This window comes from Xyrauchen texanus, chromosome 36, assembly GCF_025860055.1.
Source record: "Xyrauchen texanus isolate HMW12.3.18 chromosome 36, RBS_HiC_50CHRs, whole genome shotgun sequence".
NCBI lineage: Eukaryota > Metazoa > Chordata > Actinopteri > Cypriniformes > Catostomidae > Xyrauchen > Xyrauchen texanus.
Genome location: NC_068311.1, coordinates 464,699 through 487,284, shown reverse-complemented (window position 1 = coordinate 487,284; position 22,586 = coordinate 464,699). Strand labels below are relative to the sequence as shown.

At 41.8% G+C, this 22,586-nt stretch overlaps 2 protein-coding genes across 4 annotated transcripts in view; one reads left to right on the top strand and one right to left on the bottom strand.

Moving 5' to 3' along the window:
* The first annotated feature begins 289 nt into the window (after window positions 1–289).
* Window positions 290–14,690, top strand: LOC127629449 (trichohyalin-like). The gene is made up of 20 exons (XM_052106553.1): window positions 290–1,579; window positions 4,985–5,038; window positions 5,131–5,237; window positions 5,366–5,749; window positions 6,220–6,273; window positions 7,746–7,929; window positions 8,485–8,559; window positions 9,961–10,083; window positions 10,324–10,467; window positions 10,842–10,925; window positions 11,077–11,145; window positions 11,331–11,527; window positions 11,772–11,948; window positions 12,026–12,200; window positions 12,290–12,397; window positions 13,323–13,419; window positions 13,691–13,915; window positions 13,997–14,042; window positions 14,124–14,228; window positions 14,323–14,690. The coding sequence occupies exons 1-20, from the start codon at window positions 290–292 to the stop codon at window positions 14,417–14,419; spliced, it is 3,795 nt and encodes a 1,264-aa protein (XP_051962513.1). The 3' UTR covers window positions 14,420–14,690.
* A 2,421-nt stretch (window positions 14,691–17,111) lies between these two features.
* Window positions 17,112–22,586, bottom strand: part of LOC127629774 (SID1 transmembrane family member 2-like) — a 44,792-nt gene continuing 39,317 nt past the window's right edge. For 2 of the 3 annotated variants that reach the window (XR_007968799.1, XR_007968800.1), the window contains exon 26: window positions 22,439–22,544. Coding sequence is in view for 1 of the 3 variants with exons in the window: in XM_052107011.1 (XP_051962971.1) it covers window positions 17,603–17,665; window positions 17,938–18,051; window positions 22,229–22,339; window positions 22,439–22,544 (394 nt within the window). In the remaining 2 variants the exon portion in view is untranslated. Of the gene's footprint in view, window positions 17,666–17,937; window positions 18,052–22,228; window positions 22,340–22,438; window positions 22,545–22,586 lie in introns of those variants that run through there. The other variant, XM_052107011.1, reaches the window with a different exon arrangement.

Below are 22,586 nucleotides of genomic sequence, written 5' to 3'. Positions count from 1 at the left end.
AGAGGAACAGAGAGATCAGACGGAGGAGAGATCAGAGGAAAAGAGAGATCAGACGGAGGAGAGATCAGATGAAAAGAGAGATCAGACAGAGGAGAGATCAGATGAAAAGAGAGATCAGACGGAGGAGAGATCAGATGAAAAGAGAGATCAGACAGAGGAGAGATCAGATGAAAAGAGAGATCAGACGGAGGAGCGATCAGATGAAAAGAGAGATCAGACGGAGGAGAGATCAGATGAAAAGAGAGATCAGACAGAGGAGAGATCAGATGAAAAGAGAGATCAGACAGTGATGAGATCAGATGAAAAGAGAGATCAGATGGAGGAGAGATCAGATGAAAAGAGAGATCAGACGGAGGAGAGATCAGATGAAAAGAGAGATCAGACAGAGGAGAGATCAGATGAAAAGAGAGATCAGACAGTGATGAGATCAGATGAAAAGAGAGATCAGACAGAGGAGAGATCAGAGGAACAGAGAGATCAGACGGAGGAGAGATCAGAGGAAAAGAGAGATCAGACGGAGGAGAGATCAGATGAAAAGAGAGATCAGACAGAGGAGAGATCAGATGAAAAGAGAGATCAGACAGTGATGAGATCAGATGAAAAGAGAGATCAGACGGAGGAGAGATCAGATGAAAAGAGAGATCAGACAGAGGAGAGATCAGATGAAAAGAGAGATCAGACGGAGGAGAGATCAGATGAAAAGAGAGATCAGACAGTGATGAGATCAGATGAAAAGAGAGATCAGACGGAGGAGAGATCAGATGAAAAGAGAGATCAGACAGAGGAGAGATCAGAGGAACAGAGAGATCAGACAGTGATGAGATCAGATGAAAAGAGAGATCAGATGGAGGAGAGATCAGATGAAAAGAGAGATCAGATGGAGGAGAGATCAGATGAAAAGAGAGATCAGACAGAGGAGAGATCAGATGAAAAGAGAGATCAGACAGTGATGAGATCAGATGAAAAGAGAGATCAGACAGAGGAGAGATCAGAGGAACAGAGAGATCAGACGGAGGAGAGATCAGAGGAAAAGAGAGATCAGACGGAGGAGAGATCAGATGAAAAGAGAGATCAGACAGAGGAGAGATCAGATGAAAAGAGAGATCAGACAGTGATGAGATCAGATGAAAAGAGAGATCAGACGGAGGAGAGATCAGATGAAAAGAGAGATCAGACAGAGGAGAGATCAGATGAAAAGAGAGATCAGACAGTGATGAGATCAGATGAAAAGAGAGATCAGACAGAGATGAGATCAGATGAAAAGAGAGATCAGACGGAGGAGAGATCAGATGAAAAGAGAGATCAGACAGAGGAGAGATCAGAGGAACAGAGAGATCAGACGGAGGAGAGAGAGTCTGAGATCTGTGAGGAGGAGACCACAGCAGACATGAAAGATTCTGAGAATTCCTCCCTTCGCGAGAGAGACGGTGTTCAGAATGACAGAAACTCTGACAGAGAAGAGATCGTACAATTGTGTCCTGAAGACAAACAGCACATCAGTAAATCTAACAACACAAACGTTAAAACAGCGACAGAGGGGAGGAAGTTTGTGCCTCAGTGGAATCCTGTGTCCAGTGAGGTAGGACTGAGTGCCACGCCTCCTGCCCCAATGCCCCGCCCACACCATATGCCCCGCCCCAGACTCACTGTAAATATGTTTGACTAAGAATTTCACAGTCAAATCTGATGCATGTTTTCTGTCAAATCTTCTCTGTACACCTGCACAGATCCGACCTGCAAACACATCTGCGTCACGACACGTCCAGGAGTGCAACACCAATATCTCGTATCATGCACCGGTCATCAACAAGTACAAGGAGAACTAATGAATGGCCACTGTTTGTGATTCATTTAATCGCTGTAGACATCCGTTTATTTCGTTTCTTTTCCACACCGTTCACAATAATAGACAGTCATGGGATTAGCCCACAATATAATAAACATATTTCTGTGCACAAAGATGATTTAAATAAATACAAACAAACCAGGATAAAAACATCAATGTGCTTTTCTGGAACACAAACATATAACCCAAATCTATTAAATTATTGTTTATACTTCTGAAAAAATTCACTGTATTAAATTAAATCAATTACCAAACGAATAAAATAATATTGTTTGGCTTATATAATTGCCTTTTACGCTTTACACAAGACTATAAACTATCAGAACTATTTGTCCAATGCCGAGTTCACTTTCAGAAAAGCTGCTTTTGAACATTTTAAATGTTTAAATATTTTAAATCGAACCCTCTTTACCTCGGATCACATTTGCTTTGTGGGGTGTAAATCACATTATGATGCTAAAATAACTTTGAGATGATGATCAAGTTCAGTTGGTGGTTAAAGTTGCTGGAGAAATATGCGGGACATGATGCAGTTGTCATGACGATGATGCTTTATATTAGATGTTTAAAATATTGAATATGAGGAATGTATCATACACTCACCTAAAGGATTATTAGGAACACCTGTTCAGTTTCTCATTAATGCAATTATCTAATCAACCAATCACATGGCAGTTGCTTCAATGCATTTAGGGGTGTGGTCCTGGTCAAGACAATCTCCTGAACTCCAAACTGAATGTCAGAATGGGAAAGAAAGGTGATTTAAGCAATTTTGAGCGTGGCATGGTTGTTGGTGCCAGACGGGCCGGTCTGAGTATTTCACAATCTGCTCAGTTACTGGGATTTTCACGCACAACCATTTCTAGGGTTTACAAAGAATGGTGTGAAAAGGAAAAACATCCAGTATGCGGCAGTCCTGTGGGCTGAAAATGCCTTGTTGATGCTAGAGGTCAGAGGAGAATGGGCCGACTGATTCAAGCTGATAGAAGAGCAACTTTGCCTGAAATAACCACTCATTACAACCGAGGTATGCAGCAAAGCATTTGTGAAGCCACAACACGCACAACCTTGAGGCGGATGGGCTACAACAGCAGAAGACCCCACCGGGTACCACTCATCTCCACTACAAATAGGAAAAAGAGGCTACAATTTGCAAGAGCTCACCAAAATTGGACAGTTGAAGACTGGAAAAATGTTGCCTGGTCTGATGAGTCTCGATTTCTGTTGAGACATTCAGATGGTAGAGTCAGAATTTGGCGTAAACAGAATGAGAACATGGATCCATCATGCCTTGTTACCACTGTGCAGGCTGGTGGTGGTGGTGTAATGGTGTGGGGGATGTTTTCTTGGCACACTTTAGACCCCTTAGTGCCAATTGGGCATCGTTTAAATGCCACGGCCTACCTGAGCATTGTTTCTGACCATGTCCATCCCTTTATGGCCACCATGTACCCATCCTCTGATGGCTACTTCCAGCAGGATAATGCACCATGTCACAAAGCTCGAATCATTTCAAATTGGTTTCTTGAACATGACAATGAGTTCACTGTACTAAAATGGCCCCCACAGTCACCAGATCTCAACCCAATAGAGCATCTTTGGGATGTGGTGGAACGGGAGCTTCGTGCCCTGGATGTGCATCCCACAAATCTCCATCAACTGCAAGATGCTATCCTATCAATATGGGCCAACATTTCTAAAGAATGCTTTCAGCACCTTGTTGAATCAATGCCACGTAGAATTAAGGCAGTTCTGAAGGCGAAAGGGGGTCAAACACAGTGTTAGTATGTGTTCCTAATAATCCTTTAGGTGAGTGTATATGTAACACTGATATTACACGCATCAATGTTCATACACACATCATAAACACATCCATGATGATCCTGATACTGACACTGAAGTTTCTCCAATACTTGAAAAGGATCATGATGATTCACTTTGGGGTCGTAACCGATGGCAACCTGCGATAGGTTTTCTCCCAATTTGGAATTCCCAATGTGCTCTAAGTCCTCGTGGTGGCGTAGTGACTCCGAATCTCAGTTGTCTCCGTGTCTGAGACCGTCAATCCGTGCATCCTATCAAGTGACTCGCTCTCGGTGGGGCGTGTGGTGAGTTGTGCGTGGATGAGACGGTTACTGTGGAGACGTAGCATGCGTGGAGGCTTCACGCTATTCTCCACGGCACAACTCACCACATGCCCCACCGAGAGCGAGAACTACATTATAGCGACCACGAGGAGGTTACCCCATGTGACTCTACCCTCCCTAGCAACCGGGCCAATATGGTTTCTAAGGAGTCCTGACTGGAGTCACTCACCACACGCCCCACCGAGAGCGAGAACCACATTATAGTGACCACGAGGAGGTTACCCCATGTGACTCTACCCTCCCTAGCAACCGGGTCAATATGGTTGCTAAGGAGACCTGACTGGAGTCACTCAGCACGCCCTGGATTCAAACTCACGACTCCAGGTGTGATAGTCAGTGTCAATACTCGCTGAGATACCCAGACCCCGACAAAGTGTATTTTGTAAGCATGACATCATCACGGACCATTTGAATGGAAACAGGTGCATTTTTTTACGCATTTTCAATTTGTCTCCACATAAAATATGCAGTTTGAACAGTCAGTCTATAAAAATCGGATTTGAGAATAAATCCGTGCCGAAGTGTCTCAATCAGAACAGTTTGGCGATTCCAGCTCGTTCCGCTGGAACTGTGGGACACCGGTAACTCGCCACACAGAAATGACCAAGTCGGCCAATCAGATTGGAGCTTGTGATCTTATCCAGCTCATACCTTTTGGATATTTAACATGCATCAGATGATCAGTGAACGTTCTGTGGCATGTCGTGTTCGTCCTGCACTTCCCTGCTGCAGTGTGGTAGTGATTGGCAGCACAGAGGAGAGACTTTGATACTGGGATGTGTTTCATTGGACAGAAAGCCTGTGACATCATCACACACAGGCTCATCTTGGGAGAGTAAATCCCAGCATCCTCTCCTGCTGTGTGCTCACTGCTGTCTGTCTGTGTCTGTTATGTGTCTGTCCTAAGTCAGCTTGTTGATGAGGGCTAGTGGTTTTGATACACTGCTGTGATGCACTGATGTGTGTGATGTCATTTCCTGTGTTGTAACAGGAGTCTGAGGTCAGTAAGCAGGTGAAGTCGCTCTCGTCCTCTGATGACGTGCAGGTATGAGCGGGCGTGGCCCCTAAACTTATCTCTTCAGAAAGACCGGTCTGTTGAACATCTCTCATAGTTTGAGTCTTCATGTGTGCTTTCAGGCTCGATTCTGCTCCAACATTTTTGACCCGTTGGATCTGTCACCTGCTAAAGAGGTCGATGGAGCGATAGAGACAGACAGCTGGAAGATCTCCGAGTCTGCAGACAGGTGCTGCTCCTCAAACACACTCCGAGGGTCATATAATAGAGATGTTATGAGGCGTTCACATGGGTCACGTGCTTGTTCAAAAGCAGCCCGATTGAATGCCGAATCTGTGTTTGTGTCTCTGCTCACAGACGTCTGTTTGAAGACGTGACGTCCGCTCAGATCCTGCTGTCGCCGTCTGCTGCCTCCAAACCTCTGGACGACATCAGCAGAACATCCTACATCCAGAGACCTGCGACCGCTCACGGCAGACCCGACATCACCGCCGAACATGAGCGAAGAGAGAACGAGGAGAGAGAGCTGAGGGAACATGAGGCGGAGGGAAGAGAGAACGCTCAGGAGGAAGAGCACAGAAAGGGTGATGAAGAGGAGGATGAAGGGCAGACGAGAGAAGAGGAGAGGAGGAGACTGATGGAGGAGATGAACAGGAGACTGGAGCTACTGAGAGCTGCTCTGAAGAAGGAGGAGGAAGAGGAGGAGCTGAGGATGAAGGAGGAGAGCGATGAGCAGATGAGGTGAGTGACCTCAGCAGTGAGGTCAGAGGTCAAGTATAGTGTAGCGTATCTGTGAGCCCATTGATATCCTCGCATGATGTATTTATCTTTTAGCCATCCCAGATCTGTTGGACTTTCCTTCTCCAGCAGAACCGAAGTGAAGATTTGTATAAGCACATTTATGCTCTTTGTCCACACAATGAAAGCGAATGGGTGCCATCAGGCTGCCGGCTGATGACATGAAAGTGCTCCACATGACTCGACACTTAAATCGTTGCTTCCTCCCACCGCTGTAGTTCTGTTTGAACTCTCGCAGGACGTTTGTTCCTCTGTTGTAAACAAAGTGCACGCTTCCGACTTCTCGCATGAACGCGCCATTGCTATCATTAATGTAATAATGTATTTACGAATGATTTACGCGGAGGTTCGTTCTGCGCATGTTTCGTTAATGCCGCCCGCTGTGTCGTTATTACATCATGTGTGTGTTTTAGACTTCTGAGGGAGCAGATACTGAGAAAGAGACGAGACGAGGAGGAGCGATTGAAGTACGATACACACACACGACTACAAAACCTCAAGTATGCACACACACACACGCACACACACTCTCTCACACACACACACACTCACACACACACACACGACTACAAAACCTCAAGTATGCACACACACACACACACACACACACACACACACGACTACAAAACCTCAAGTATGCACACACACACACACACTCACACACACACACACACACACACACACACACACACACACACACACACTCACACATGTAGTGTTTCCATGTTTTATGGGGACTTTCCATAGACATAATGGTTTTTATACTGTACAAACTTTATATTCTATCCCCTAAACCTAACCCTACCCCTAAACCTAACCCTCACAGAAAACTTTCTGCATTTTTACATTTTCAAAAAACATAATTTAGTATGATTTATAAGCTGTTTTCCTCATGGGGACCGACAAAATGTCCCCACAAGGTCAAACATTTCGGGTTTTACTATCCTTATGGGGACATTTGGTCCCCACAAAGTGATAAATACACGCTCACACACACACACACACACACACACTCTCACAAACACACTACACACACACACACATATACACACACACACACACACACACACACACACACTCACACACGACTACAAAACCTCAAGTATGCACACACACACACGCACACACACACACACGACTACAAAACCTCAAGTATGCACACACACACACACACACACACACACACACACACTCTCACACACACACACACACACTCACACACGACTACAAAACCTCAAGTATGCACACACACACACACACACACACTCACACACGACTACAAAACCTCAAGTATGCACACACACACACACACACGCACACAAACTCTCTCACACACACACACACACACGACTACAAAACCTCAAGTATGCACACACACACACACACTCACACACACACTCACACACACACTCACACAAACTCACACAAACTCACACTCACACACACACTCACACAAACTCACACTCACACACACTCTCACACCCACTCACACACAAACACACACACACACTCAAACACGCGCACACACACACTCACTCACACATTGACACACACACTCACACACACACACAAACTCATACACACACACTCAAACACACGCGCACACACACTCACACACACACACTCTAACACACACACACACACACACACAAACTCACACACACACACTCAAACACACGCGCACACACACTCACTCACTGACACACACACTCACACACACACACTCTCACACACCCACACACACACTCAAACACTCACACCCACATATACACACTCGAACACACATACACACACACACACACACACACACACACACACACGCGCGCACATGTTTATCTCTATTGTTTGCTTATAAAGTGAATTATAATAACTACAGACTAACAGAACACTATTACACCATCATGACGCTCACACATCTGTTTCCTGTGTGTGTGTGCAGGGATGAGAGTGAGGTGAAACTCCGAGAGCTGCACTCAGAGCTGGAGGCGGAGCATGAGAGGGTGGAGACTCAGAGGAGGAGGAGTTTAGAGCATTTAAGGGCGGGGTTGGAGGAGGAGCTCCAAGCAGAGAGGAAGCGCCTACAAGAGAAGAAGGAGGAGCAACTGAACTCCATGAGACTAGAGGTGCGTGTGTGTGTGTGTGTACACTGCAACACATTATATTCATATACACGTGACTGTCTTGTTTTCCAGTACATGTATCTTGTGTTAAGGAGTTAAAGAAATTAACTGCAAAATTCAGAAAATTAAATTGGAGAATAAAACGGAACAATCAGCGTAAACATTTGTAATTTCTTTTTCTTTTTATTATTTCTGTATAATTTTTTGTAAGTGCTGTATATACAGAGACAACTATAAGGCCTGTATATGTTGATTTCCTGTTCACACAGTGTCTCTGTGGTGCTATAAACATTGCTTTTGGTTTGTTTTGAGCGACCCATCCAAGCTAACACAATAACATTGACTCAACCAATGGCGTGTTGGGGGTGGGGCTATCTGTTTGTTCAATCATCAGCAAACGAGGGTGTATTTGGACAGCTGTTTGTAAACGTTTATATTTGTAATTCCATTCGGTAGCACTAATGGTGCAGAAATGACACACTTCAGCTTTAACAATATGATTTTTGTAATTAAATGTCTGAGTGTTTGTGTTGCTGTTTAACGATGTGTATTTGTCAGGCTAAATTCAGTGATGGACAAAAGGAATTAAGAAGTCCAAGACCAGAACAACCATTAACAGAGTACCACAGAGAGGTACACACACACTACACACACACACACACACACACACACACACACACACACACACACACACACACACACACACACACACATACTACACACACACATACTACACACACACACACACATACTACACACACACATAATACACACACACTACACACACACACACACACACACACATACTACACACACACACACACACATACTACACACACACACACATACTACACACACACATAATACACACACACTACACATACACACACTCGCATCAACACACACACACACACATACACACTACACACACACACACACACACACATACTACACCCATACTACACACACACACACACACACACTCTACACTCATACTACACACACAAACATACTACACACACACACATACTACACACACACACACACACACATACTACACCCATACTACACACACACACATACATACTACACACACACACACACATAGTACACATACTACACCCATACTACACACACATACTACACCCATACTACACACACACACACACACATACTACACTCATACTACACACACAAACATACTACACACACACACACACACACATACTACACACACACATACTACACCCATACTACACACACACATACATACTACACACACACACACATAGTACACACACACCCATACTACACCCATACTACACCCATACTACACACACACACACACACCATACTACACACACACACATACTACACTCATACTACACACACACACACACTACACCCATACCACACACACACACACACATACTACACTCATACTACACACACACACATACTACACTCATACTACACACACACACATACTACACACACACACACAAATTCTACACACACTCACACATACTACACACACACACACCCATACTACACACACATACCACACCCATACTACACACACATACCACACCCATACTACACACACACACATACTACACTCATACTACACACACACACATACTACACACACACACACAAATTCTACACACACTCACACATACTACACACACACACACCCATACTACACACACATACCACACCCATACTACACACACACACATACTACACTCATACTACACACACACACACTACACTCATACTACACACACACACATACTACACACACACACACAAATTCTACACACACTCACACATACTACACACACATACTACACACACACACACATACTACACACACACACACATACACACACAGACTACAAACACACACACACTACAAACACACACTACAAACACACACACATGCAGGCACACATGCTACACACACACACAAACACAAAACATGCTCTTCACAGGACTGGTTGTATGTTAACGTGTGTGTGTGTCTATCAGCTCACAGATGTGCTGCAGGAAGTTCGGGAGGAAGTTGAGAGAGATCACAGAAGAAAACTAAAACATCTGAAAGAGGAACATCAGCATGAACTACAGAACCTGAGAGAGACACACCTGGAGCAGGTACAACACACACACACACACTGAAGCTGTATGTCAGGTGTGTTGTTGAACTGTCAGACGCACGCCACTTTCTCAAGACCGCTAATCTGATTGGCTGTCAGTATGTCCATGTAGGCACTAAACATCAGGTAAAACTATAAATGTGACTGGCCAGAATAATCCACAGTGTGTAGCAGACTTCATCCCATAGTCAAAGACTGTGTGTGTGTGTGTGTGTGTGTGTGTGTTGTGTGTGTGCAGGAGAGCAGAGAGAGAGAAAGTTTGTTGAATTCTCTTCAGGAGGAGAGAGACACTCTGATCTCTAAACACACAACACAACTACACAAACTACAGAACATGCTGGACACACAACTACAGGAGACCCGCAAGACACACTCACAGAAGGTCAGCAGGTGACAACACAACAACTGCACAGATACATGAGTCAAGAGAACAGTTTTTCATGTGAAGTGTGTGTTTGCGTTTGTGTCTCTGTGTGTGTGCGCGCGTTCGTGTGTGTGTGTGCCTGTGTGCGTGTGTGCGCGCGTGTGTGTGCGTGCGTGTGTGCGTGTGTGCGCGCGTGCGTGTGTGTGCGCGCGTGCGTGTGTGTGTGCGCGTGTGTGCGTGCGTGCGTGTGTGTGCGTGTGTGCCTGTGTGCGTGTGTGCGCGCGTGCGTGTGTGTGTGCGCGTGTGTGTGTGTGTGCGCGTGTGTGTGTGTGTGCGTGCGTGTGTGCGTGCGTGCGTGTGTGTGTGTGCTGCGCGCGTGTGTGCGTGTGTAGGAGACAGTGTTACTGGAGTTGATGGAGAAACTGGAGATACAAACAAAAGATCTTCAAACTGGAGAGGCTGAACTGCAGGCACAAGTACAACACTACATATGATATTTATATGCATTATCATACAGTCTTTAGTTTCACTTAGTAGTTGTTTTTGTTTCATTCTTCTTTAGTTCATTTGCTTTATTATTGTTTTTGAAATGTTGTTCAACACTAATCCAATGATATTCATGTTCAGGCATCAGATTTGAGGAAGAAGAGACAACAGCTGTATGAGGAAGAAAATGATGTTCAGAGAGGACTAGAGGTGTGTGTGTGTGTGTGTGTGTGTGTGTGTGTGTGTGTCTGTCTGTCTTCAATATACCACTGAACTGCCCAAACTACTGTGTGTGTTTGTGTGTGTGTTTTAATATATATGTGTGTGTGTGTTTGTGTGTGTGTTTGTGTGTGTGTGTGTTTGTGTGTGTGTGTGTGTGTGTGTGTGTGCACCAGTGTCTGCCACGTGTGCTGCAGGAGAATCGTGATCTGCGTGAGGAGCTGGAGCGAGTGACATCAGACCTCCAGAGAGAGAGAGAGGAGCGGGAGCGAGAGACAGCAGAGCAGAGCAGGATGATGCAGGAGAGAGAGCGCCTAGAGAAGCGAGTGTCAGTCCTGCAGGACAGATGTGAGCAGCTCACCTCCAGAGTCAGGTAACACACACTTGAACGTGGTTTGAATTATTTAGAACGATTAGTTTGATTCTGCGGCGAGACAAATGAACCTTTAAATGTACAAATATTCAAGTATAGTTCATATGACGTCTGAAGTTTAGCATGTCACACCATTGGACATTGCTCAACTTTTGAAATCAACTACCCATAATTCATGGCAAACTATTCATTTCTAATGACTTGTGAAGCTGGAGCCGTACACTTATTGTTGGTTTGTGTGCAGTGAACTGGAGCAGAAGAGCAGCGCAGCGTCCAGGACGGAGAGAGGACTCCTGGAGGACGGAGCGGAAGATGAGCAGAAGAAGAAGAAGAAAAAGAAGAAAAGAGAGAATGTTCTGCGTCTGGAGGATCTGGAACCAACGGAACATTCACCAGGAGACAGTGATGCCAGCGTACATGAGTATGTGTTTGTGGGTCTGTGTGTGAGTGTGTGTTATATTCTGCAGTGTGTTGCAGTGAACTGTCTCTCTCTCTCAGTGTGAGGCAGTATATGTGGAATGAGAGCTTGTCTCTCTTGAGAGCTCGACAGTTTCTGGAGAGACAGAGTGCATATGTGTCAGACAGACAGGCAGCGCTGCGGGCCACTCACAGCAGCCTGAAGGACCCCACGTCTGAGAGCTCCGCCCACCAGATATACAGCAACCTCCAACAGGTCATCATTATATAATGAGTGCAGGGGTCAATGGCATGTGCTCATTTAGACACCATAAACACACTGTCTGTCTGTCTGTCTGTCTGTAGGAGGTGCGGGATCTCTCTGAGTTGAGAGAGACGCTTCAGAATGGACAAACTCTACTGCAAGAAAAAGAAGAGAAACTCAACGAGCTGCAGACGTCACTGACTGAAGAGGTACAACACACACAAACACACAAACGTCTTCATATTTACTAAATTATCATCTGACCCTCACACAAACCTTCTGACATTTATTAGATTTAAATCAAAACATGATTTGACCCATTTACAGTGGCTAGAAAAGTATGTGAACCCTTTGGAATATATGTGATGTCATCTTCATCAAAGTCACAAGTATAGACAAACACAATGTGCTTAAGATAACAAACACACAAACAATTATAATCTTTCATGTCTTTATTGAACACACCCCATTAAACATTCACAGTGCTGTGGAAAAATAAATGAACCCTTGGATTCAATAACTAGTTGATTCTCCTTTGGTGGCAATAACCTCATTCAAGCCTTCCTGATAGAGCCGGATCAGACCTGCACAATGTTCAGAAGGAATTCTGGATCATTCTTCCTTACAGAACTGCTTCAGATCAGACACATTGTTAGGATGTCTGGAGTCTCTCTTGAGGTCATTCCACAGCATCTCTATTGGGTTCAGGTCTGGGCTCTGACTGGGACAAAAGGTGAATTTTCTTTTTTGAAGCCATTCTGTAGTTGGTTTACTTTGATGTTTAGGGTCATTGACTGGGTTCACATACTTTTTCCAAACTACACTGTGAATGTGTGAATGATGTATTCAGTATGTACAAGAACAATATAATAATTTGTGCGTTATTAGTTAAAACTGATTGTGTTTGTTCTTTATTGTAACATAGAAGACAATAAGATTTTAAGACAAATGTATACATAAATGCAGCTAATTCCAAAGGTTCACATACGTTTTCTTGCCAATGTATGAGACTTTCAAATAGTGTGGAGCAGTTCGATTGAGGACATTTTCAAACATTTGCCTCATACACGTCACCAAACCCGTACACACTGAAAGGCACTTGTGTAAGGCTCACAGTGCACTGATGTGTGTCAGGTGTCGTATGCGGATGGCGAGAGATTAGCTGACCGGAAAGTGATGTTTGATGTGACGGAGTCCGAGATGAGCAGTGTGTATGGACCAGAGGCAACAGGTGACACACACACACAGATATACACAACCCTCACCTGCACTGATGTAGCAATAATCCTCATCTGCGTGTTTGGAGTTTAACACAAATGCACTTTAAAATCAAAGACATGAGGACTGGAGTAATATGCTCAGATTGTGGGGTTCAGGTGAGAATCCTGACATCGGCATTCTGAATGAGCTGCAGGTGTCGAATGGTCTTTTTGGGAAGTCCATTGCAATTGTCCACCCTACTGGCGATGAATGCTTTAATAATCCAAATCTGTGTGTGTCAGTTCCAGTGAAAGTGCAGCAGTTGGCCGATTCTCTACAGCTGATCTCGGGTCAGTTAAACTCTGTTTTAGGCGCTTTGGGTTCACTGACCCACAAACAGACTCCGCCCACTCTGATCCCTCCTGTACCGTCCAGTCCCTTATGGGCGTGGCCTGTGAACCCCGCCCCTTCCCTGTCCAATGGCCACACACACGTGCTGCCGAATCGCTGGAGCGGCCTGAACACGGGTGAGACACACACACACCCACACCCACACGTTCAGCAGACACACCTGTAGCATCATCTGAACATCATCTCTGTTTCCATAGAAACCAGCAGAACCCATGTGAGCTACTCAGGATACACACCGTCAAGGTGAGGACAAACACACTCATCTTGTATCATGCATTATTTGTCATTGCATTTCACTGAATGTGTGTGTGTGTGTGTGTTCAGTCTGTCGTCTCTGCGTCCATCAGTAGAGGTCGAAGGTCAACGGCTGCAGGGACTCATCGATGTAAATAAACGCTGGCTGGAAGCTCAACGGAAAAACCACAACATGTATCCTTTACAAGGCTGTAGCACACAGGGAGACACGAACTATTCAGCTCACAGTGTTTCTTTCCATCGTGTTGTTTTCCTGAGCGTCTTTCAGTCCTTTGTTCCCAAACCTCAGAACGTCGTCCTCCAGCGGCGGGTTAGTTCAGCTCAGCCTCGACGACAACAACCAGATTAAAGTTCATCATTACTGAAGCAGCTTAATCTTCCCTTAATAAAGAAAGGAAATCCCAAAGCAGCTTGTGTTCTCAGGACAGCCGAAGATCGCCTGTTGTGTTTTTAGAAATATAAATGTTACCTTCTTGGAAGCTTTACATCAGCAGGTGTTTTATAGACTTTAGGAATTGAATTCTACTGCGGGTTTTTATGGTTTTACAGTTTCACGATCAGACAGATTTGTTGTATTTGTGTGCAATGTGCATATCTCATTTATACAATACTTTTGTAAACACTTAATAAATGACTTTATGAATATTTGGTGATGTGTGAGTTTCTTACCGCAGTGGATGAAGTTATTCTGATATATTTTTGACTTGCAGGTTGATTCGATGATGATTTGTCAATAACAGGTGGCTCAAAACGTCATAAGATACTCTATAGATCAGAGGCGCACAAACCTTTTCCTACAAAGCGCCAAAAATCAAACTTGATTGAGGGCCGTGGGCCAAAAGTAAACGTTGCATTATAACAAACTAAGGGCCTGAAATTCGTGAAAATGGGGTGAATTCCCCCCTTACACGGCTCATCGGGGGCATTTTTTTACCTTTTCAAAGGTAATTTTTTCTAACCTTATAAAATGACCATCATTCTTTTATGTTAAATACTTTAAACAATAATTCAACTTTAAAATGGCATGTTTGAATAATTACAAAATTGCATGATTTGCGTTGTTACTGAAACATATTTCTTTTCTAATTACATATTTCCAAAATATTTTGGCTATTAACAAAACCTACAAAACTAACACACTGACACCTCCAGATTTGAAATGAGGAGTTCACTTATTAAACATGGCAACTCCTTCATGCCAGTTGAATACAATGTGAAAATAAACATTTAACAATTCATATTAGTGTATATATGATATGATTAATACACTAAAGTGATAACTTTTCTGTAAAAATTTTTTTGTTTAACATCAAGACTATTTAACACATCCAGATATTATTTTTGTTAATATTATTAATTACATTGTAGCATTTGATCATTTTAGCACGGGAGCACAACACCGAACTGATGGAGAGCGTGAGAACCAGAGTGCCCGTCTGTGCGTGTTTATGCCGCGAGCCTCCGCCACTCTTGATATTGTTGACGCCCTTTTGATTAAAGGAAATTAAAGAAAAAAGCCCCGCACCATGGTACAATGATCACACTCATGATCTCAAGAAAACAGCTTGGAAAATGGAGCGCATGTGGAAGAATACAAAAGGAGGAAGATCCTTTTCATATTTGGCTCCTAAACTATGGAATAGTCTCCCAAACACTGTTCGGGATGCAGACACACTCTCTCAGATTAAGTCTAGACTAAAGACTCCATTTATCCAGACATTTATCCTCCAACACACAATTAGGCTGCTGTAGTTTAGTCTGCCAGAGCCAGAAACAGTGATCCTGATCCTGTAATTCAATCCTAAATTGAATTGCGTCTACGCTAATATTATTCTATTTGTTTCCATGTCTGATCCTTTTGATTCATATCCCGAGGTCACCAGAACCGGCTGGATCCAGCTCTGTTCCTGCCATAACATAATTTGTACTTTTAAATGAAATGTTTCACAACTTAAATTATTTTTTATGTATGTTAATGACCAAAATACAACAAGGCCACAATATCAACATTATCTATGTAAAAAAAAAAATATATATATAGTTATAATATTTTTATCTGTATAATTATTGACAATTTTTATTACTAATTATTTTCATGTTAATGGTAAAGTGTTTAATATGAATAAGCACAATTTAAAAAAATAATTTAGATATTATTTTAATTTGTAGGCTATGCACAGAGACTTTTCAACGGGTGCGAGATTTAAATTTCTCATTCGCGCCAAAACAGAAACTGACGTGAGCTGCGCGCGCACAGCGGATTTCTGATGTAAGACACTTTTACCCCTATATTATATCAATATCTTATATAGATTATTTAAAATAACACGTGAGGGATGTCATAACATTTTGGTTTAAGTTACCTACAGGAAAGGCAATTTTAAAACAACATGACTCGCGCACTGGTAATATGGTGGTTATTTACACGAATCTCATAGTGTGACAATTTGAAAGGTGAATTATTAAATGAATATTATAAGGGTTTAATACAAGTTATGGTCAATTAACAAGCATAAATAATTTAAACTTTAAAGTGAAAATGTGTGTTCCAGTGAGACACTTACAATGGAAGTCAATGGGGGCCATTTTTGGAGGGTTTAAAGACAGAAATGTGACGCTTATAATTTTATAAAATCACTTACATTAATTCTTCTGTTAAAACTTGAGTATTATTTGAGATGTAAAGTTGTTTAAAATCACTGTTTTTACAATCGTTTTAGGGTTTACTGTGTTAGGTAAAGTATGTAAAATTACACAGATGTGGTTAAGTGATTTAATGACAGTAAAATCACATTAACACACATATTGTTTATGTCTTGTGTCTATACTTTTGAAACAGTATTTTAATGTTGACAGATTAAACCCCATTGACTTGCATTATAAGTGTCTCACTGGAACAGATTTCAAGTGTGAATCAATTTTTGTGGTTATCAACATTGTCACAAATGCTGTAAATTGAGCTTAACTTTTATTGAACCCGGAATATTCCTTTAATATGATGATTATGTGATTGTCGTTTACACATTGGGATGGTTGTGTTGTTGCAGCACAGGCCCAGTAATGTACAACATGACAAAACCTCCTTTCATACAGTAAAACACACACAGATGTACATACCTGTAAACAACCGTAAAAAGTCTTTATTCAGTAACCATTTTAATGTGCTCTGTAAAAACATGATCTGTGATTTTTCTCATTAGAATCATCGTTAAATCGTTGAATGAAGCAATCCAAAACCACGACACAGAAGGCCACAGACGCACACAAATGCGGAGAACAAATCTCCATTACAGAAATGCATTGATATTTGCAGGGCAGGTCTGAAGCAGTTAACATGGTACATGAACCGTTATTACGGCAACGAGAGGAGCAGCTCTGGCAGTTTGTTTGGCACGATCACTGTCCTATCAGCATCAGTTCCTGTATGAAGCTCCTCCCCTTCCGTCACTGACTGGCAAGAAAAATATTCAGCAGCGAGGCCTTTCATTGGTGGAAACCTCTGGTGCTGCTCTGTGATTGGCCAGTACAGAGTTCAGAAAACATATCCATCAGAACACGTAGATTTTGTCTCTTTGAACCGTGTCGAGGTCGTCATCCATAGTGAGCAGAACCTGAAAAAACGATGTTTTATTTAGGTGGTCAGCTGACACCATTAACAAGAGAGCAGGGTGTTCGATGGCTGATATAATGTAGACAATGTAATAACAGCAATTTACATGCACACAAATTCGCTGAAATTTAACACACATTTAAATGGTGCAGTTACCAGGTGGACTATGAATGTGACACAAGTGTGAGTTAACAGCTGTAAACCAGACAAACAGTGACAGTTATCAGCTGATGCAGATGTCTAGTTTGGGTCTGACTGATGTTCTGGACTCACCAGGAAGGATCCAAACATGGCGATTGACGACAGGAAGTGCCAGATGTCGTGATCATCAAAGAAGGAGAGCAGGATACACTCACGGTTGTGCTCGCGAGATTCAGCTGGAGTTTTCTGGTGAGACAGTTTCATTCAGATCAACGTGACCGTACGTAGACACCACACACACCAAATGTGAGTAAAAATGGGCTTTTGTGAGACAATCACAAACTATTTGATAAGGAATTGCAAAACAGAATGAGGTAGACCGATATATCGGTGCCTATAGTTGCTTTTTGGAACTGTCAGTTATCAGCAAACGTATATGCTAACAATAAACCTTATTCATCATTAACCCTCATCTGGCGAAATATAAAGGTTATAAAAAGCTTAATTTGATAAATATTTAATTATAGAGAATTGTAACAGCGCCAACTCTCCATCGTTTCAAAATAAGAGCCCCTTGTGTGTTTTAAGATGGTTAAAGTCCCACGTTATGCAACAAATCATAATTATTTTCTGGTTAATTTTGGGATTGAACGATAAAATTAATCTGAGATTTGATTCATTTTGGACTTTTGTGACCTCTGTGTTACAGTTAGGAAAGACTGAGAATTTTGTTAACATTCTTAAATCAAATTTAAAAACGATCTACTGATTAATCGGTGATCAGCCTTCTCCACCACCGTAGTTATCGGTATAATCCACTATCGGCCGTCCTCCAGTCATGTTATTATGGAAGAGCACACTTAAAATGTTGCGACTAGCTGACAGATATCAGTGAGAAATCACACCTAGCTTTTTTCTTTCAAGAAAACGAGCCAATAAGAAACACGTTCCCTGTTATGATTAGTTTGTGCGTCACATTGGCTGAAGATGTCTGGAATCTCTTACAGCAACTCAATTTAAAAACTAGAGGTGACCGATATATCGGTTTTACCGATTCATCAGTGCTAATTAGGGATGCACCGAAATGAAAATTCTGGGCCGAAACCGAAAATCCAGGATGCACTTGGCCGAAAACAGAAACTGAAATTTGTACCTATTTAAAAAAAAAAAAAAAAAAAAAAAACAAATGTTGTGTATAATTGTATTAATTTGATACTTTTTCATTAATTTCATGAATTTAAATGAATCTGAATTGAAAAACTACAAACCAATAAAATAAATCACACTTTTATTGAAAGTAACAGCAATATTGGACAAAAAATATATTAAAACTATATTAAATATTATTCTTCTTTCAGTTCTGTAAAAATCTAATTTTACAGATTTTATTAACAATTATCCAAATAATGTCAAGTTTTAGAAAACTATTATATGCAAAACAAGAGTCAAGTAATGAACTTAGCTAACATCTTTCAAAAAGTTTAAATATGCAACAGTAATTTTAATTAAAACAACAGGCAGGACACAGAATGGCAGAGGGCCTCTATTCCACTGATCTATATATAACTATAATATATAATTATATATATATAGATCAGTGCTATATTCTGTTTATGTAACCGTATGTACACTTTAAGTGAAATGATTGTGCAAAACAGCAGTAATTGAACTCATCCTCAACTGTAAACGACAGATATATCCTCAAGTGAAGAACAAGTGTAATGTAATTGCTACACACATCATATTGGACCGCTTTCTATTTAAGTACAAGTGACAGGTTTCTCTTCAAGAACAAAAGTTGCTAAACGTTCTGACAGTCTCTCCTGTCTGAAGCTCATCAAGAACATGAGATGCTGCACTGAACAGTCTCTCACTCTCTGTGCTGGTGCTTGGGCAGATAAATACCTGCGCGCAATCCGCGCAAGCAATGGAAAGCGGTGTTTGTTTATGCGCCCGTAGTCACGGGGATTGTAGCTTCTGGCGTAGTTCCGCTAGATACGCCTCAAGTTGTGTTGTAGCTGCGCTAGTTGTGGCACTGCTGTTGTTCAGGGTGCTTTCCTGTAGAATCTCTTGCTGTATTCTGTATATATATATCTTGAAAGTTCTGCTGAACAAACACTGCAGATCGCAAATTTGATGTCCTTATCAGAAACTTTGAAGAATTTCCACACCGCTGACATGATCGGCCTTTGTTTGGTAGCGCTGTGATATGGGCTAGATCGATCCAGAGTGAAATCTGAGCACTGGGGGGCGAGGAGGTACTTTCGGCTCATATTTTCGGCCTTTTTTCTCTTACGGCCAAAAACCGAAAGTGCCATTTTCAGCCGGAAATTTTCGGCGGCCGAAATTTAGGTGCATCCCTAATGCTAATAGTTGCTTTTTAGGAATTATTGTTATCAGCATAGCGTAAAATGGAAAAAGCAACTATCGGTGTGGATAAATGCATATCGGCCTTAACCTCTAATGTACAAGGTATATAAAAGCTTAATTTGGTAAATATTTAATTATTGAGGATTGTAACAGAGCCAACTCTCCATGGTTTCAAAATAAGAGCCCCTTGTGTGTTTTAGGCTTGTTTACAGTTAAAAGTCCCACATTATGCAACAAATCGTAATTTTTTCTGGTTCATTTTGGGGTTGAACAATAAACTGAATCTGGTATTTTATTCATTTTGGACTCTCGTGGCCTCCATGTCTGTGTATGCTATAGTAAGGAAAGACTATTGTTGTTAATATTCTTAAATATGCTTTTAGGAACTATCGGTTAAGGGATAAAGTAACTATACGTAGCGATTAATCGGTAAAAACGATATATCGTCTACCTCTAATATATATATCAGGGTTTCCGTTGTCCGGTAATTACCGGACATTGGCCGGTAAAAAAATTAAATGTCCGACAAAATTAAATCTCTCTGGTCAAATTGTCCGATTAAAATTGCCTAATAATCTCGTCCCCCTAACACAATCTGAATTTGAGAATAAGCCTAAAATGTATAAAGCAAAAATACACCGATCTCTTGCTATGTTATAAAGGAACAGGCTCTATCGTTTGAAAGTTATGAAACAACATCTCATGCTGCATTTCAAATAAAGCGCACGCCTAAAACGGCTGCAATATAGACCTAAACAACGAGCGATTGAGTGAGGCGTTTCAAATATGGCCAGGCCCAGGCAGACTAGCTTTAAAAGCTTTTTTCAGAGGCCAGACGATGGTGAATCAGGAACATCTCATTATAGATAGATCAGTGCTTCTAATCCGCGCATTGCGTGCAGTTTTTTTCTCTATCATCAAAACTGAATAGCCTATGTTCATCAGTGCATGGTTACAGTCTATATCAAGCAGGGACACGTTTGTGTGCATTTTATTTTGTGATTTCACCGAATTAATAGAAGTCTCCGCAACGGCGATAGATTGAAACGCAGCGTCCTAGTGAAGATTGCGCAACTTCGCGCAGCGCGTCGTCCATGCAACTGATAGCAGCGGACACGGCGCTCAGCTTGATTTCAAAAACAACAGATTTTAGCGCTAGATCTCTTATTTAATAACGGACTAAATGAATGATCTGCTAGTTAACTGGAGATGTTTTATTTATTTGTATTAGGTACATCCGTGCCTCAATGTTTCAAAAAGTGAATGTGTGTGAAACCACAGTAAAAAACAATTGGCGTTGATTGATGCCAATCGGACGTTCATGTTTTTTTTTTCGTCTATTTGAAAGTTAAGCTAATAATAATATGTTGCATTCTATACGGCCTGATTATGTCATTTTTTAAGTTACATAGACTGCCTCCAGTTTTCCTCAACTTGACTAATTAAGAGGCGATATATTTGACCGGCATATCATCAAAATGTCCGTAAAACGAAACCTCTGCCGGTCACTTTGACGGCACCATTGTTTTCTAGCGGAAACTCTGATCTATAGAGATAGATAGATAGACAGATATTCTGATATTAAATGTATGAGTAAATAAACCTTTATAATTATACACATGGTGTTGACATTTCCTTAGTTTTTTTTAATATTTTGTTTTACTAAGAATAAAGATAAAGTTGATTGTCGAAAATGTTCTTATTCCACATAAATACGTGAATAATAACATATAACTCTTAATCTGGTAAATATAGAGGCTGTAAAGCATTATTTGGTAAATACACTAAGTTAGCCAAGTCTCTTTCATATTAAAATTAGATTCCCTTGTGTATTTCAGACTTGTTGTAAGTTGAAAAACCCCCATAATGCACCAAATGTACATTTTTCTAGTTATAATTGAGATTTTGGTTTCACAATAAACTACTTTTGGGATTTTATTCATTTGGCTTTTGCCACCACCTAGTTATTGGTATCGGCAAAATCCACTATCAGTTGACCTCTAGTAAAAACCACTTACTAAAAACCTAATTTAGAAGTGTGTGTGTAACTTACCTGCCATGTACTGAGACCCTGAAAGAAGAAGAACAGAGCGAAACCCCAGACGACCGCAGTGAAGAGAATACACACTAGAGCCAGACACTTGATACGCTCACCGCTGCGCAACTACACAACACAGTAAACAACAGATGTCATCATTAACATGACGCCCCTACCACAGAGTGTATGATGATGTCATAACCATTGTAAGTAGCGAGAGCACACCTTCATTATGATGTAAAAAGCGAAGTAAAGCAGCAGGTTACAGATGGCGATGGCCAGCAGGTATGAGGCGAAGTCATTGGGTCGTTTGATGAGGCCGTACGCCGCCCTGCAAACACACACACACACACACACACACACACACACACAC